This window comes from Dysidea avara, chromosome 9 (genome assembly GCF_963678975.1).
Source record: "Dysidea avara chromosome 9, odDysAvar1.4, whole genome shotgun sequence".
NCBI classification, from domain to species: Eukaryota; Metazoa; Porifera; class Demospongiae; order Dictyoceratida; family Dysideidae; genus Dysidea; species Dysidea avara.
Window position 1 is genome coordinate 36,626,049 of NC_089280.1, and position 20,022 is coordinate 36,646,070.

General features: G+C 39.7%; 1 protein-coding gene across 3 annotated transcripts in view; it reads right to left on the minus strand.

Moving 5' to 3' along the window:
* Nucleotides 1-492: 492 nt before the first annotated feature.
* LOC136266632 (folylpolyglutamate synthase, mitochondrial-like) overlaps nt 493-20,022 on the minus strand; it is a 32,447-nt gene continuing 12,917 nt past the window's right edge. Inside the window, exons 10-14 of one of the 3 annotated variants that reach the window (XM_066061624.1) lie at nt 15,980-16,153; nt 10,242-10,392; nt 10,121-10,190; nt 2,056-2,128; nt 493-803 (exon numbers count right to left, since the gene is read on the minus strand). In XM_066061624.1, the coding sequence (XP_065917696.1) occupies nt 553-803; nt 2,056-2,128; nt 10,121-10,190; nt 10,242-10,392; nt 15,980-16,153 (719 nt within the window). In that variant the 3' untranslated portion in view covers nt 493-552. Of the gene's footprint in view, nt 804-2,055; nt 2,129-10,120; nt 10,197-10,241; nt 10,393-15,979; nt 16,154-20,022 lie in introns of all 3 variants that reach the window. The other 2 variants (XM_066061623.1, XM_066061625.1) reach the window with 2 other exon arrangements.

The window sequence follows — 20,022 nt, forward strand, 5'->3', positions numbered from 1 at the left end:
ACGACTATCCTACAGCTAATATATAGTACAATTTCTAGCTGACTGGTAGCACCTGCTGTACTGTCTCTACATTAGAATTAAAGTGGTTGACTGCTCTATTAGAGTATCTTGCTACTTGGAGCACTCTTGATATTGCTACTTAAACTGTAGCTAATGAGCTTTTGCTACTGAAAATTGGACTTAGTACACTAAAATTGTGGACCTTTTCCAAGAGGACGGTTCTTCAGACCCCCTACCTGGCTACGGGCCTGAAATGCTCATTTCCTGTGACCATAATAGATATTGGATAACATTTTTGTGGTTTCAACGAATATGGTAGTACATAAAATAGTAGTTGATGGTAGCAGGTTCTGTCAATGATAATACTATACTTCTTTCTTGAATATCGTGTCGCTATAAAACATCTACCTGTGCCATATATGGCAACTTGGGACTCCCTGAGTCTTAATGGCTAAACAGCTAATAACTTATAGCTACCAACATGATCATTAGTGATGTCATGTGATGTCATTCCTAATAAGTCTATTGAAGTTACTGATCATTACACACACACTATGAGTAGATGTGATCATTAGTGATGTCAAGTGATGTCATTACTGCCCCAACAAGATGTAGACTACCACACACTAATACTTGAACATGATTGGTTCCTTCTATTGTCATCTCATTGATCTGATTAACTGCATCACTGACGGATCGTAGTGAGATGGTTTGACTGGTCGGGTGGATTGTTTTCCAACATTGTTGATTGTAGTGACATCTCTCTAATTGTTGTTTAGTAGTAATTGTACGATTTGTTGTATCTGTAAACAACAACAAAACATGAAATGATGGGTTCATTGGAAGATGTTAACACGTGTTCTTATTGGCAACCAACTAGGCCATTATTGCTTCTGAGTTGTTGGCCTTTAGTAGTGAACTGGTAAGTCTGAAAAAATCTTTTGGACTGTATTAGAGCATCTTGATCTTGTTAAGTGTAGTAAACCTCCTAGTCCCTTTGGTGACTACTAGTACCCAGTCCCTTTGGTGACTACTAGTACCCAGTCCCTTTGGTGACTACTAGTATTTTACTACAATAAAAATAAATTACTGCAAAAGTTGTTCTCTAGGGACCCGCCGATTATGCTCATAATTTTACCTATTATGCTATGCTGCACTGCTCAAAAATTCACCTATTATGCTTAAATTAATGCTCAATATTTACCTATTATGCTCAATGTTCATGCCTTAGTTCATATGCTTTGCTATTAGTTTAACACTGTATAGAAAGAAAAAAATGAGTGGCTGGAACACAAATAATAAATTCTTGCTGCATGTAAGAGAAAAGATCGTTATACTCTAATAGAACAGTCAGTTTGATGATTGTTCTATTAGAGTTACTGATTGCTCTATTAGAGTATATCGATCTTATTTTGCAATTGTCATTTTTCCAGCTAGAATTTATATTATCGTACAAATATTTAACCTATTATGCTGGCATTATGCTCAATGCTTTTAGGTACCTATTATGCTCAAAATTATGCCAGCATAATCGGCGGGTCCCTATTGTTCTCTTTCAAAGGTAAAAGGAGTTGAGATCAAAATCGTTGTCCTTATATGGAGGTGTTTTTAGTTTCTCTACATTACATCATAATATGAGCCATGGAAAATAGAAAGGTGAAAAGTGGGAATTTACAATATCCCTAATTATCTGAACAAGTGTAAAAATTTCAGTTATGAAATATGTCATTACTCCTGTTCTATCCACTGTATTTGAAAATGTTTTTCAGTATATTGCTAATACATCAATGCATTAAAAAAAAAATTACAGGGGTGGATAATTACATATTATTAAATAATCGTGATGTTCTAATTAATGCACACTGTTTAAATTTTATATCCAACTTAAATAGTGCTGTTTATAGCCTTTACACATGACATAAATATCAAACTATAATAATTAGATAGAACACCCATCATAATACTTATTTACTAAATAATTGGAATTTTTTTAGAAGTCACCCTAAGGATGTCGACCCTTTCTATTTTCCATGGCTTATATATTACATCACACACCTTGTTGAGTGTTGCTGGCTGGGTCAGTGTTGATGATGTTTGGACAGAAGATAGCGTGGTCAAAACCACAGTCCTAACAAGAGAAAATTGTAACATGTATTAGGAGTAGTGATCTGGTACTGTTAAGCAATGATAGCAGATTCTTGTATAAAAAGTGACCAGAGAGTTGTACTAGATTCTCTGAAACAGAATATCTCAACACAGCATATAATTATAATTATTGCTTTAGAATTTGCTGTGCAATAACAAAGTCACATTAGTATTCAGGGAAGAATGTACCACTTCAAAATGGCTACTATTGGACACACCTGCATGATTAAGTGTTACATCAGAGAAGACTTGCCATGGTGATGGGACAAGTTCACTGTATGGTAGTGATCATCACTCTAACACTGAACACCTCATGTATAAAACTTGTCTCATCACCCATAATGATGATGAGACAAGTTCACTGTAAGATAGTGATCATCACTCTAACACTGAACACCTCATGTATAAAACTTGTCCCATCACCCATAATGGTGATGAGACAAGTTCACTGTAAGATAGTGATCATCACTCTAACACTGAACACCTTATGTATAAAACTTGTCCATCACACATAATGGTGATGAGACAAGTTCACTGTAAGATAGTGACCATCACTCTAACACTGAACACCTCGTGTATAAAACTTGTCTCATCACCCATAATGGTGATGAGACAAGTTCACTGTAAGATAGTGATCATCACTCTTGTCACAGACTGACTATAATTATAGGTTTCATTGTATTGAGAAATACTTTTTGTTGTAGACGCATGCGTGTTCATTCATGTATTGAGTACGTTGGCTATAATAAAAATTCGAGTTAGTGTATCGATCAATAGTCCCTCCGGATCCCCGCCATATTGGACATTCAACTGCTCCTTTGACTCGTTGTTCACGACATTTTGGTGCTGTGACCAGGATCTGCTCCCTTACGCTACTTTGTAACCAGAAGTTCAGACGTCGTGGTACCGTGGCATTCATATACGGTACCCCGTAAGGCAAGCGGACCTTTTTAAGAAAACCATTGTTGTTGCTTTTATTTCGTAGTGAACGTACCAACAGGATGGAGGGATTGACCAAGCTGCAAGGCTCGCGCAAAGCCTTTCGATCCCATCTAACGCGCATCTACGGGAAGGTAGACGCATTAGACTTGACACAACCACTCACCGAAGCCATCACCACTGATGTTACAACGTATATTGAACAAATGAACAGGAAAGCAGAAACTTTACGACAGTTAGATGCAAAGATTTCGTCCGCGATTGAAGACGTCAGCGAATTGGAACAGGATACATTGAAGCTGAAGGGATACAGGATACAATAATCGAGAAGACAGTTCGATTGAAGCGATACCTGGAGCAGCAACCTAATACTACAGTAGGTACTGGAACAGTTCATAGCGTATCCCACACTTCATCGGCCAGTCGCCTTCCAAAGTTAGTTTTACCTACATTTGCTGGCGAACCGCTTAAGTGGCAGAGCTTCTGGGACTCCTTTGAGGCAGCAGTCCATCTCAACAACAGCCTCACTGATGTGGAGAAATTCAATTATCTTCGGGCTCAATTAGAGGGTGAAGCAGCCAGGACAGTGAGTGGATTCACACTGACCAACACTAACTATGAACAATCTGTTACGTTGCTCAAGGCAAGATTTGGTCAGCCACAACGAATTGTGAATGCACATATGCAAGCTCTGCTTGATGTACAATCCCCCTCCAACACGGCTGCTAGTCTTCGACAGCTACATGACACGATTGAAATCCACATCAGGAGTTTAGAGTCGTTGGGAAAGGAAAGGGCATCATTTGGAGATCTTCTAGTCCCAATTGTGTTTGGAAAGTTACCTCCACCCATCAAACGAAATCTGACTCGGGAACACCCTTCACAGGAATGGAATATTGATAAACTCCGCCAAGCCATCGAGAAGGAGATCATTATCCTTGAGTCTGGACTTGACATTCAAGAGGAAAGGAGTCAATCTACCTTGACAGGATCATTTCACACTAGTACACACAAGAAACAGCCAAACTCACTTCCAGATGACAGAAGAGCAGTAAGTACTAAGCCATCATGTGTGTACTGTAAGGGCCCACATTCACCTTTACACTGTAATACAGTAACTGATGTACATGCAAGAGTAGACATTGTAAGGGGGGAGAAACTATGTTTTAATTGTTTGGGACACCATAAGGCTGCACAATGTAATTCTAAGAATCGATGTAAAGTTTGTCATAAGAAACACCATACCAGCTTATGTGGAATGGATGGTGGCCCCAGATCAGTACCCGCAAACCAACATCACCAGACTGTTGCATCCCAGCCCTTGCAAGGCACACTACGTACGACCGCTCAAACCTTTGTGCCCAACCAACCATCTGATTCAACTAATTCCAATCCCACCCAACAGATTAATACCAACTTAGCTACAACCACACACTCCTTACTTAGTAGTAATCAGAGCTCAGTGTGTCTATTGAAAACAGCCATAGCATTGGTGAAGGGTGGTACCAACAAGGCTTCCGCTAATATTTTGTTTGATGAAAGGGCACAAAGATCATTCATAACACAAGCTTTAGCTGACCAACTACGAACAATCCCCTGTTACAAGGAGGATCTGTGCATCTCATCATTCGGTGGAGAGACCACCGCCAATACTGCAGTTGACGTCGTCAAAATTCAGCTTGAAACCAACTTAGGCGACATAAACATTTTGGCACTAGTTGTCCCAAAGATTGCTGCACCCCTACAGTATTTTGCTAGCACAAATCTACATGAGCTTACCTATCTACACGGACTACGGCTAGCTCATTCAGTCGGCAATGAAGAAAGGTTTGATATCTCCCTACTGATAGGTGCTGACTATTACTGGGATATAGTGGGGGATCGCATCAAAAGAGGTAGGGGACCCACAGCCGTGCAGTCAAAACTAGGGTATTTACTCTCCGGACCATTACCACTACCTGTACAGTCCAATGTCACTGGTGTTCTCCATGCTTGTACCACCCAAGTGCTAGACTTGTCTGACATAGATGAATCAGTCCCAGTTCCCCGTCCCAATTCTTCCCTGCAATTTGCAAGCCAACCTTCAGCAGTACTCATGAAAGCCTATCAACGTGATTGCATTTCACGGGACAAGGATGGTTCGTATATTGTTGGCTTTCCCTGGAAACTAGACCATCCCATTCTCCCAACTAATCTAATCATCTGTGAACGTCAAGCAAGAATATTGGCAAGGAAGTTAGGACGGCAACCAGAGCTGCTCAAACTGTATAGCAATATTATCGTTGAACAGGAAGAACGGAACTTTATTGAACAAAATTTCCCCGTCAGTCATCCAGAACACCAGAGGAGTACACTACCTACCACACCACCCAGTGCAGAAGAATTCTCCAACAACCCCTGTGAGAATCGTCTACAATTACAGTTTTCGACCATCACAATACCATGCAAGCCTCAATGACTGCTTAATGGCTGGTAGCCCACCTTCAATTGACCTGAGTAGCATATTGCTACGTTTCCGTTTACACCACTATGCCCTATCAACGGACATTGAAAAGGCTTTTCTTCATGTAAGACTTAAAGAAAATGACAGAGACTTTACTCGATTTCTTTGGTTATCTGACCCAAGTAACCCAGACAGCCCTCTCATCACATACCGATTCAAGGTGGTACTTTTCGGCTCAACCAGCTCCCCATTCATGTTGAATGCAACCTTAGATCACCATCTCAATTCTCATACTTCAGAAGTATCAACCGATATGAAAGAAAATCTTTATGTTGACAATACTATTTCTGGTTGCCAATCAGAGGAAGCCATTATCCAGTATTATACAACAGCAAGAACCATCATGAGTGAAGCTAACTTTAATCTACGCTCTTGGGCATCAAACAGTCGACAGTTACAGATAACAGCCCAGGCAGATCATACACTTGACTTGAACACCACAGTTAATCTTCTAGGATTGCAGTGGAACACTTGCACAGATGTACTTAGCTTTCCACAGCGGGAGATTAAACCCAATGATACAACTCCTGTCACAAAACGAAGTGTATTACAAGGAGCATCACGTCAATATGATCCCCTTGGATGGCTAGCTCCCTTTACCATCTGTGCAAAGTTGTTTATACAAGAACTATGGAGGAAACAAGTTGCTTGGGATGACCCTCTAGAACAAGAACTTCAGAACGATTGGTGTCAGATAGCAGCAGATGTAGAGAATGCAGCCTGCATAGTATTGAACCACAGGTACTTTGCCTTGTCATCAAGTCGTCTATTTACTTGCACGTGTTTGCTGATGCAAGCACAAAAGCATATGGAGTGGTGGCATATCTTCAGAACACAGAGAATGTTGCTTTTGTGATGGCAAGGTCACGTGTTGCACCACTTAAGGACCACACCCTACCCAAACTGGAGCTAATGGCAGCAGTCACAGCAGCACAGCTTGGAACGTTCATTCTATCTGCACTGCAACGACACTTATCAGAGATAACCGTTCGACTTTGGAGTGATAGCCAAATTGTCCTCCATTGGATATTCAGCACCAAAACACTCAAGCAGTTTGTAGCCAACCGAGTCAGGGAAATCTGTGACATGTTTCCTACCTCAGTGTGGAGGTATTGTCCCACAAATGATAATGCTGCAGACCTTTTAACCAGGGGAATTACTGCAACCCAACTGACATCCTCACAGCTTTGGCTCAAGGGCCCAACCTGGTTACCATCTGAATGTGATTGGCCCTCATGGTCACCCACTTCTGTCCATCATATCCACACCACTGAAGAAGTTGAGCCAACTACCTCTAACACAGAACAACCAACTATTCCCCAACCGGGATTACACCAGATTATAGACATAACCAGGTACAGCAAGTTAGCACATCTCTACAGAACTACAGCTTATGTCTTACAGTTCATCAACAACACCCGGAAGGCATCTCAGAAAGAGAATGGAGTCATCACAGTTACTGAACTCAACACTGCACAGAAGCTGTGGATTAAGTCTGCACAAGAACAGGTATTTGCAAATGAACTTGTGGATCTCAAGTCGAAATCAACAAAGCGACTACCCTTAGTCCGACAACTTCGTCTCCAACTGAACAAAGATGGCCTAATTTTCTGTGGTGGGAGGATACATAATGCTCCTCTATCCCATTTGACGAAGTTTCCACTTCTGCTACCGAAGAAACATTATTTCACACAACTCATTATTCGTGATATCCATGAAAAGCATTGTCATGCTGGAACAAATGGCACAGTGACATACCTGCGTGAAATGTACTGGATTCCAGCAGCCAGACAGTGTGTGAGATATATACTGAAGCAGTGCGTTGTGTGTAACAAGGTTTCCGGAACCCATTACAGAGCACCTGACCCACCACCACTTCCAAAGCACCGAGTCCAGATGATGAACCCCTTCGGTGTAACGGGTGTGGATTTTACTGGTGCACTGTACATTCGAACAACAAATAGAGAAGATAAGGTTTATATATGCTTGTTCACATGCGCCAACATTTGTGCTGTACATCTGGAGGTGGTGAGTGATCTGTCAGAAGAGACGTTCTTACAAGCATTTCGTCGATTCGCTAGTAGAAAGTCATTGCCTCAATTCATGGTGTCTGACAACGCCTCAACATTTATGGCAGCTGCTGAAGAACTGAAGCACTTGTTCAAGTCAGATAAGGTACATGAAGGTTTAGCAAGGCAGGGGGGTAGAGTGGAAATTCATTCCTTGTCGAGCTCCATGGTATGGTGGGTATTGGGAGCGTCTCATTGGATTAACTAAGAGCTCACTGAAGAAGACGCTTGGCCGTGCACATGTTACTCTAACCAGCTTACAGACATTGGTAGTGGAAATAGAGGTACACCTGAACAACCGTCCATTAACGTACGTCAGCTCAGAACTGAATGACCTGGAACCCTTGACACCCTCACATCTTCTTTACGGGAGGTTGATAATCACCACGCCTCATCCAACAGTAGAACGAGAGGAAATTGACGATGAAGACTATACCATCAATCCTTCCTCACATTCCAGTCTTAGTAAGAAGGCCAAGACTCAAGCGCTCATCATTGAACCTTTCTGGAATCGTTGGAAAAGAGAATATCTCACATCACTACGAGAAACCCACACTGCCAATGGAGCGAATAAGGAGATTGTGAAGGTTGGTGATGTAGTAATTGTACATGACGATTGCCCGAGAGCCAAGTGGCGATTAGCTGTAGTCAAGGAATTACAGAGAGGATATGACACGGATTTGTGAGATCAGTTAGCATTCAAACAACCACTGGAGTAACCACTTGACCAATCACGAAGCTTTATCCACTGGAGGTTAACGCAGAAACTACAGTAGAGAATAATACTGATGATGACCGTCCGTCTAATGATGACAATAACCCCCATGATTCATCCTTGTCTCCTACTGAAGAACCCCAGACGCCTGTACGACCTCAGAGAAGGGCTGCAGCTAGAGCTAAGGACAAGATGACTGAATGGAGCAAAATATTGCGGCGCCGGGAGGATGTCACAGACTTACTATAATTATAGGTTTCATTGTATTTAGAAATACTTTTTGTTGTAGACGCATGTGTGTTCATTCATGCATTGAGTACATTGGCTTTAATAAGAATTCGAGTTAGTGTATCGATCAATAGTTCCTCCGGATCCCCGCCATATTGGACATTCAACTGCTCCTTTGACTCGTCGTTCACGACAACTCTAACACTGAACACCTCATGTATAAAACTTGTCCCATCACCCATAATGATGATGGGACAAGTTCACTGTAAGATAGTGATCATCACTCTAACACTGAACACCTCATGTATAAAACTTGTCCCATCACCCATAATGGTGATGAGACAAGTTCACTGTAAGATAGTGATCATCACTCTAACACTGAACACCTCATGTATAAAACTTGTCCCATCACCCATAATGGTGATGAGACAAGTTCACTGTAAGATAGTGATCATCACTCTAACACTGAACACCTCATGTATAAAACTTGTCCCATCACCCATAATGGTGATGAGACAAGTTCACTGTAAGATAGTGATCATCACTCTAACACTGAACACCTCATGTATAAAACTTGTCCCATCACCCATAATGGTGATGGGACAAGTTCACTGTAAGATAGTGATCATCACTCTAACACTGAACACCTCATGTATAAAACTTGTCTCATCACCCATAATGATGATGAGACAAGTTCACTGTAAGATAGTGGTCATCACTCTAACACTGAACACCTCATGTATAAAACTTGTCCCATCACCCATAATGGTGATGGGACAAGTTCACTGTAAGATAGTGATCATCACTCTAACACTGAACACCTCATGTATAAAACTTGTCTCATCACCCATAATGATGATGAGACAAGTTCACTGTAAGATAGTGGTCATCACTCTAACACTGAACACCTCATGTATAAAACTTGTCCCATCACCCATAATGGTGATGAGACAAGTTCACTGTAAGATAGTGATCATCACTCTAACACTGAACACCTCATGTATAAAACTTGTCCCATCACCCATAATGGTGATGGGACAAGTTCACTGTAAGATAGTAATCATCACTCTAACACTGAACACCTCATGTATAAAACTTGTCCCATCACCTGATGTGACAAAATACAGTATACATCAGTGTGATATACAGTATAAACCAGTGTGCTTCAGTTATCTGAAACACTGAACAACTGTAGGAACAAAGGTGTACAGATAACTGTGAATCTACTGTATGTTATGATCACTAGAAGGTGTCAGGTGGCTGTAATAAGCAACAGCTGTCACACACACGCACGCACGCACGCACGCACACACACACACGCACACACACAAACTGTAAGAGTTTAATAGCAGGTGGAGTAGACAATAACTACACTTTGTTGTACATTTGTTACCAGCATGACCTTTTACATAAGTGACCTTTACATAGGGATGACCTTATTATACAGTGACCTGTTACACAGTGACCTTTCTACACAGGTGACCTTATCAGAGCAGGTTTTCATTCTACCAACTTTATCACCTTCAAATTGTTCATTATCATTTTCACATCTCTACTGCCTGTCATATTGAAAAGTAACATCTTCATCACCCTGTTTCTATGGCAACAACATGTAGACAACATCCACTGTCAGTGTTCTCACTTTAGATTGGCTGTTTCTTCTGATGCTACAGATTTGAACCAATCAGAACAGGCTGCAGCACTCTTACTAGTGTGAGCTCCATCAAGGTAATAGGTCACATGATCTCGGTGGATCACTTGTTGACGTCCTGGCCACTTACACCTCTCAACACCTAGTAATGGAACATGTGATCAGCCAGGCCTGCAACATGTGGGCACAAACTACGCTCCACCACAGAACAAGCCAACACATATATCAACACTTATAGTTTGAAGGCTGTTAAGATAATGTATTTACAGGTTTTTGCAATTGAATTCGTCGCCTTTGCGATTGAATTCGTCCCGTTTGCAATTGAATTCGTCGGTATTGCAATTGAATTCGTCCCGTTTGCAATTGAATTCGTCGGTTTTGCAGTTGAATTAGTCGGTTTTGCAATAGAATTCGTCGCGTTTGCATTACAATTCGTCATAAACAAAACGGCTCCAAGAAACCAACCCGTTCATTAAGAGATGAACTATTTATGCCTTGGAGAGTTACACTTGAGACACTAGAAAGTAATTGAAGCTGGTAGTATGCGAAGTTGATAGCTGTCTGACAAGTTAATTAACTTGCTCGCGAGTGACCACACCCATCGCGAATGGCGTAGTAGAGTTTGGAATGTTGCTGGATAGGCTGTAGAGGAAGAATTATTGCCTTATAAAGAGTTGTTTACTACTGTTGTACTTGAACAAGTTCTTGTAGCAGCTGCTACATCATGTTTTCGTGTTTCCTCCAGCTGCCATTCTTGTTACGGACGAATTTAACTGCAAAAGCGACGAATTCAATTGCAAAAGCGACGAATTCAATTGCAAACGGGACGAATTCAGTTGCAAAGTCGCCGAATTCAATTGCAAAAACCTGTATTATGGTACTCTCAAAAGTTAGCTAACATTTACCAAAAAGCAGTCTTGTTCACCAGACAAGTCTGACACCTTTGAAGCCATATGTCTAACAATAATTATGAAGTTGCAAACCTATTATTTCAAATAGTTGTATATCATAGAGTAGTGTCAAATAGCATTTTCTATTTAGTTCACATCATATTGAGAACACAGCTCTATGGCTTGAGAATACTCTAATAGAACATTCACTAAATTGGTTGAATACTCTGCTAAAATAAATTGATTATTGTCTTACGAGCCTGTAACCAATGATTACTCAGTGCTAGTTAATGTACAAGCCCCCCCCCCCCCCCCCCCCCCCTCCCCCCTCACAAGGTGTTTTAACAAGTCATTGACATACTCTGCAGAATACTTGCTAACAATAACAATACTCCATTAGAGTATAGCATAAGACCTTCTATAACAATACTCCATTAGAGTATAGCATAAGACCTTCTATAACAATACTCCATTAGAGTATAGCATAAGACCTTCTATAACAATACTCCATTAGAGTATAGCATAAAGACTCCATTAGAGTATAGCATAAGACCTTCTATAACAAATCAGCTTCAAATAGTGGACTGAGTACTCGCAACTGTTCTCTGGATATTGATGATGTTTATAAACTTCATACTTCTTGTACTAACCTGCTCTGCATGTCATAGCTAAAAAAGCACTAGAAAATTTTTTACCGAGGCAAAGTTTATACATTAACCTAATTGAGAGGGTTTACTTCTGACTTACAAACACTTCAAGCACGGGTGGTACAGCTTTTGCAGGTTGACTCTCTGGTTGGATGGAAGAAACTGTTTCAGAAGACTCTGAATATTTTTCTACATGTCATAAGTAACGCTCCATCTTAGATAATGCTACAGTATACCATGCTTCAATTATTAGACTAGTTTAATTGCACTCAACACAAAAACTGATTTACTCCAGAGATATTTTGAGTGGTTAGGCCATCCATGGACGTCATAGTCATGCACACTTTAACCTGATGTGATATTTAAGTTAGAGATTATCTCTTTCATGCGATACTCAACTGTGCTAGCATGTCAAGCTAGGGAGTCTGGGGGAATGCTCCCTCAAGGAAAATTTTGAAAATATATGCTTTGAAATGGCATGTGGAGGCTATTTTGTGATTATAACTGACCAATTAGCCCAATGCAATGCCAAGCAGTTGATTCATTGGAACTTTTGAAAAGTAATTAAAGACAATTATAACGTAAATGATTTAGACCAAGCAGTGTAATGAGAACAGTGGCTATAATTTATACTGAATGCTCTATTAGAGTATATTACGATGACTGCTCTATTAGAGCATTTTGATCTTTTATACAAATTCAAGTTGCTAGCTGAAAAGTGGTCCAGCTAATGCCAGACCATGTCACCGTGGGCTCCTGCCCTGCTCAGTACTACAGTCATAGATACTATTATGTGTGGTACAGTAATGTTGTCTAGTAACGTTTGAGAAGAAAATTCGGGGTTTGGCTATATAAAACAATAAGAAGCGTTATATCCCTACTGTGCTCAAGATACCGTAATGGAAATGCACAGTAGGGATATAATACTTCTTATTGTTTTACTGTAATTTAATATCATGGACTACTCCAACTTGTTTCAGTACTTTTTATCGATGTGCTATGGTCCCTACTCTAGTTGAAAATTCCAAATTTTTCTGTGTACTTGCTTGTTACCTTTTTGTAAATAATTATTATGACTGGTGAACCCGCATCTGAAATGGAGCTGTGCGCCCCAGCTATATCACTTATTGTCTGAAAAGTGCAGTATCCATTACGCTTTGTTGTCAGCTATGTTCAACCTGTTACACAGCAGTACAAATCAAGAACTGTTCAAAAAGCACCTCTGCAATCAAAATAGCCACTATGGATGATTTCCATTACGAAGGGAAGCCATCACGTGCTACCACCAAATCGACATTTTTCGTTGTCAGCAAAGATGAATGGGACACAAAGGAGGACACTGGTAAGTCCATGAAGAATGCATTGTACGTACTGCGGTATGTCAAAAGGCACCAGTTGGGCCGAAGTGACGTCAAACAGTGAAAAAATCAAGCCTGTAGCCTTAGCCGTTATTGAGTTACGCTTGTCTGAAGGCATCAGTCAGTCAGTCTGTCAGTCAGTCAGTCAGTCAGTCAGTCAGTCAGTCAGTCAGTCAGTCAGTCAGTCAGTCAGTCAGTCAGTCAGTCAGTCAGTCAGTCAGTCAGTCAGTCAGTCAGTCAGTCAGTCAGTCAGTCAGTCAGTCAGTCAGTCAGTCAGTCAGTCAGTCAGTCAGTCAGTCAGTCAGTCAGTCAGTCAGTCAGTCAGTCAGTCAGTCAGTCAGTCAGTCAGTCAGTTAGTCAGTCACTTACTCAGTCAGTCAGTAGAAAATTCCGTTAAATAAATTATTTTTAAAATTCCATAGTGACTTGTTGAAAGTGTTTCAGGTTGATCTGAAAGCTTGTTTGGGCTTAGTTTTACCCAACCAATATTGCTTCATCATCATCAGGGAAAAGTGAGGCTGTGTTTTGGGTGATTTTATTTCATGGGCCACGCCTACTCCTTTGTGGTCCATACTATACACTACCATTGTAGTGTATGGTGAGCAGGCTTGTTGTAATTGTAATCGTAATTGTAATTAATTACTAATCATTAGCAATTCTCAAGTAATTGTAATTGTAATTGTAATTGCTCACTGAGCATAAAAGTAATGGTAATTGTAATTGTAATTAGCTGTTCAGTCAATAATCATTATGTAATTAAATTTAAGTAATCAAAGTTATGGTATATAAAAGTACTACTCCATAACTTGACTATACTATGTACACAATCCCATGTGTATAACATGTGGCCCATGTAGCTACAGTAAATTATTGAAATTATATGTATGTATTTGTTGACCATATAGTTAAACATTTTATGTACAGTATGGGATACCCATGGGGTACATAATGTTCAATAGTAGAGAAACATTTAAATGTATCTGGATGGCGCAGAGTTTACAAAGGATGAAAGTCCTTTAAATTTTTGGAAGATAAAAGCAAATAAATATCCCATTTTAAGTACAATAGCAAAGAATAGCAGCAACATTTGCACCATTTGAGTGTGTATTCAACCATAGTGGCAATGTTCTCAGACCAAAATATATGTAGACTATTACCAAAAAAGTTTGAAGAGTTAATAGACGTACCTTAAGATTAATGCTGGAGAACTGTAAGTAAGTTATTGTTGTACCCCTGGGCAGTATTGAAAAATAACAAACGGTATACCTTCCTTAAAAAGTATCACAGTATTAATGTAAAAGCTATTGGTATTAAAGTAACTGCCATTTACCACAACAAAAGCACCAAATACCCATGGTAGCTCAGCAAGCCTCAGGTACAAACTACCACTAACAAACTTGTTTACATATAGTTTGGTTAGCTGACTACATCAGCACCTGCCTACAAACATTAATTGTCACATGTCTGGTTACCTTCTAAATATGGGATGAAACAAGCCCACAGGGAGGCCATAGTGCCCAGATGGTGTGGCGGTATTAAAAAATGCAGGCGGTATAAAAACCAGTAGCTATGACTTAAATATCACAGATTATTAACAATACCAGTATATCACCCAGCTCTAACCCCACACGTACAGTAGTAATTGAAAAGTAATTGTAATTATTAATCATTATTTTACATACTGAAGTAATTGTAATTGTAATCATTAGATTGGCTTCAAAAAGTAATTGTAATTGTACTGATTACTTTCGTTGGGTAATTACAACAAGCCTGATGGTGAGTTACTTTTAACAAATAACTATCCCAACATAACCATATAGTGATAACTAGTACAAGATAAAGGATGTCACAAAGTACATAAATAACAGGTTGATTCCTGGCCATGGGTCCACTGTTTTTACTTATCCATAACACAGAGAGTTCACCGAATTACTGGACTGACATATTTCACATTTGGGGGTTAAGTAGTTTATTATAGCTGCAGCCTGCTACTAAATGATGTTAATATGAACAGTGAAGATGGTAACTACTTGTTATACTCTACTGCACTCCTAACCTGCTACTAAATGATGTTAATATGAACAGTGAAGATGGTAACTACTTGTTATACTCTACTGCACTCCTAACCTGCTACTAAATGATGTTAATATGAACAGTGAAGATGGTAACTACTTGTTATACTCTACTGCACTCCTAACCTGCTACTAAATGATGTTAATATGAAAAGTGAAGATGGTAACTACTTGTTATACTCTACTGCACTCCTAACCTGTTTAGCTATACCTGCAGGGAATGGTCAACCAATAGCAATGAACTTGCCAATGACATCCTTGAATGATAAAGAACAAAGCTGATACAATCTGAGATATGTATTCCCATCTTAGTCACAAAATGGTTACACAACTACAAGAGTTCTTTCTGCCTCATGTATGTGCTAACTGGCCTGTTGTATATGACTGAATCTATTAGAGTTAGTATATGATTGAACTGATTAGAATTGTACTGCACACACTTGCAGCTCTTTCACTAGTTAATCACTGCCATCACATTCCCTGCCGCAATATTAAGTGCTGTAGAGTGAAAACAATAATTATACCACTACAACACTTATAGCAGGCTGCAGGTTCTCTGAAGGCCTTTAGCTGGCAAGAATCAATAAATCCACCCATAGTGGGTGTAAAAGCCAACAGTCCGGTGTATCTAATAACACCCTAGTTACCATAAAACTTTCAACAGAACACCCCAGCTGGATGTTTCTTAACACCTCTGTAACTAGTTAATATAATACACTGCCCCCACCCAGTGTACAGTGAAAACTGTTAAACACTACATACCGTTCTTAAATGCTGCAGGCATGTTAGTAAATAATGAGATCCCATTGGATGGCTTAGTGTTGCTATTGGTGACCAGTTGCTCATCACAACTCCACTGACCCATCTCAATCAACCACCTGCGACACAGCTGTAGTGCTAATGATGTGTTAGCTTTCTGATGCGATCCAGGGATATCTGTGGGTGAGCATTAATTAGACTACTTTACTAGTCAACAACATCAGAACAGTACCATAATTACTGGAAATTTAGTGGCCACAAGTTTTAAATCATCCATATAAAGATAATTTTTGAAATTTAAATTTATTCTCTACAAAACTAGCTATGCCTATGGAAGCTAGTCACTGCCTAACCAGATCATACTATGTGTGAGTGTGTACAGATCATACTATGTGTGAGTGTGTACAGATCATACTGTGTGTGAGTGTGTACAGATCATACTATGTGTGAGTGTGTACAGATCATACTGTGTGTGAGTGTGTACAGATCATACTGTGTGTGAGTGTGTACAGATCATACTGTGTGTGAGTGTGTACAGATCATACTGTGTGTGAGTGTGTACAGATCATACTGTGTGTGAGTGTGTACAGATCATACTGTGTGTGAGTGTGTACAGATCATACTGTGTGTGAGTGTGTACAGATCATACTGTGTGTGAGTGTGTAGTCTATTGGTATCGTACCTATTCTTGTGATTTTAATTCAGAGACAAATATAACAGATTAATCAGAGACAAATATAACAGATTAATCAGAGACAAATATAACAGATTAATCAGAGACAAATATAACAGATTAATCAGAGACAAATACAACAGATTAATCAGAGACAAATACAACAGATTAATCAGAGACAAATATAACAGATTAATCAGAGACAAATATAACAGATTAATCAGAGACAAATATAACAGATTAATCAGAGACAAATATAACAGATTAATCAGAGAAGTAGCTTAAGAGACAAATATAACAGATTAATCAGAGACAAGTATAACAGATTAATCAGAGACAAATATAACAGATTAATCAGAGACAAATAATATAACAGGCAGTCACCAACATTTTCCATCCAAATAGCCACTGTGTTTGACCATAACTCAGTTTGCTCAGACATAATGTCCTAGCTATCAAAAGAAAAGGGATGGAGTCTATGGAATACAGTTTATCTGTTTGGTTTATGGCTTGTACTGCTAATCAAAACTACCACTTGGTTGATAGGAGACACTACATTCTTACAACCCAAGGGGAAGCAATTAAGGGGGGGGGGGGGGGGCATGAATGTACTAGACCTACTCCCATTCAATTAGCAATGTTACAGTAGCTCACAACAAGAGCAATGAATGATGTGAACAGCTGATACCAGAATTAGTAACCATGTACAACTCTTAGTTGAAATGTCCTGCTCCGTCCTACCATGGCCAATCAAGCCTGCACATGACAGGACATCATGACAAGTCTACTGCATAACTTTATACAGTAGGACCTCCATTATCCGAACACCTATGTCATAAAAGTGTTCAGGTAAGTGAATCTAATCCAAAACAGCCAAGCTGTAAAAAAGAGTGCGGCCCTCAGAAAGGCTATGGTGAAAAAAGATGTGAAATCCAAGGTGGCGGCCAAGAAATGGCTATGATGGTAGGTTAATGGTAAAAATTTTATAACAACAATTCAGGTGAATTTGGTGCCGCTTGGTCTTGGCACAAAATTCACCTGAATTGTCGTTATTAAAATTTTTACCATTAACCTACCATCACAGCCATTTCTTGGCCGCCACCTTGGATTTCACATCTTTTTTCACCATAGCCTTTCTGAGGGCCGCACTCTTTTTTTTACAGCTTGGCTGTTTTGGATTAGATTTCACTTCTTTTTGTATTTGTATACCCCAAAGCCGGCCTATGGCCAGCTTTAGGGCTTTTTAACCTATCATTTTTTCTTTACCACAGGAAGAAGAAAAGATGAAGCAGGGTGATTTCTTTGTAGCTGAACTCTCTACAAGGTGATCCTTCTAGCTGATCTCTCTATCAGATGGCTTGTTTGTAGCTGAACTCTCTACAGGGTGATTTGTTTGTAGCTGAATTATCTACAGGGCGATTTGTTTGCAGCTGAACTCTCTACATGGTAGTTTCTTTGTAGCTGAACTCTCTACAATGTAACTTCTTCTAGCTGAACTCTCTACAGGGTGACTTGTTTCTAGCTGATCTCTCTACAGGGTGACTTATTCCTAGCTGAACTCTCTACAGGTGATTTGTTTGCAGCTGAACTCTCTTATTATTAGCACTTTACAGTGACCAGCACTGAAGGTCTGACAGCAACATGTGCTGCAGCCTTAGGATTACCTAACCTAATTTCAAGGACTTAGACCTAGTGACTTGACTTACTAACTGATAAGGTGTAACAGAAAAGGGGCCAAAGTAAGGAAAAAAATGCCTCCAGCCCCAGGACTCGGAACTGCAGGTCACCCAATGTCTAGTCGGGGCCACACTCAGTCTTCCTCCAGGAGGGATGGATTTTCTTCCTTAAACCTAAAGTATTTATTATTAGCACTTTACAGTGACCAGCACTGAAGGTCTGACAGCAACATGTGCTGCAGCCTTAGGATTACCTAACCTAATTTCAAGGACTTAGACCTAGTGACTTACTAACATGGTGGTTTCTTTGTAGCTGAACTCTCTACAAGGTGACTTCTTCTAGCTGATATCTCTACAGGAAGACTTGTTTCTAACTGAACTCTGTACAGTGTGATCTGTTCATAGCGGAACTTTCTACTGGGTGATTTGTTTGCAGCTGAACTTTCTGCACGATTGTTTTTTGTAACTGAACTCTCTACAAGGTAACTTCTTCTAGCTGATCTCTCTACAGGGCAATTTGTTTGTAGCTGAATTCTCTACAGGGTGATTTGTTTGAGCTGAACTCTCTACATAATGGTTTCTTTGTAGCTGAACTCTCTATTAGATACCTTCTTCTAGCTGATCTGACTACAGGATGACTTGTTTGTAGCTGAATTCCCTACAGAATAACTTGTAATGTAATATAATTGAGTAAATTATAAATGCAGCTGAGTGCTTTAATAGGGTGACTGTTCTATTAGGGTATCTCGATCGTGCATTTGCTACATGTAGTTGCCTTTCGAATCATAATTCAGTGGTTTGTAATCCGATTCTTCTGTATTACTGCAAAGACTTTCTATGATGATTATTCCAGCTACATACTGACTCGTTGCCCTAAGCGGTTTGCCTGGTAGACACGAAAACTAATAGTTTGTTATTCATAAAAATCGATCTCGTAATTTTGACACAGGTTGGGTTTTGTGTCATATCTCCATGGTCTTTATCCCGATTCCTTTCAAACCACAAAAAGGCACTCCTATGATGGTTGCTCCATCTACATATCAATTTTCAACTGATTCCTCTAAGGGGTTTACCCTGTAGGTGTGACAGACCTTTGACCTTATTTTATGCAAATAATCGGTCATAACTCCATGAATGTTTATTGGATTCCTACCAAAGTTGGTACGGAGATTCGCCATAATGAGCCCTTTAAGTGTACCACATTTCAGCCCGATCTGAGCACGTATTCGTGTTTTATGGCGGATTTTGTGAAGCGTGCGAAATGAAGATGAAGAAAAAAAATGAAGAAATTAAAATGAAAGTTTGTTCGCTTGTATCTCGGAAATGGCTAGAGCGATTTTCTTCAAATTTGGAGTGTAGACTCCCCTAGCTGGCCGGCACTTCTCTAGCAAATTTGGTTCCAATCGGATAAGGGATCACAGAGCTACATAGGTGTGAAAATTGCATTTTCTTTCTTCCTGTTAATATACTCACGGGTGTCTTGATTTGTTCAGATAAATGAAACCCATTAGAGAGTTTTGTTCAATTACTCTAATAGAACGTTCACCTGTTGATGAAAAACTCTAATAGAGCAGTCAATTTTACTGTTCGGATAATAGAGGGTTTGGATAATCGAGATTCGGATAATCGAGGTCCTACTGTATTTGTCTCTGTAATTGTGTAATTTATATCACATAGCACTGTGTATAGTATATAAG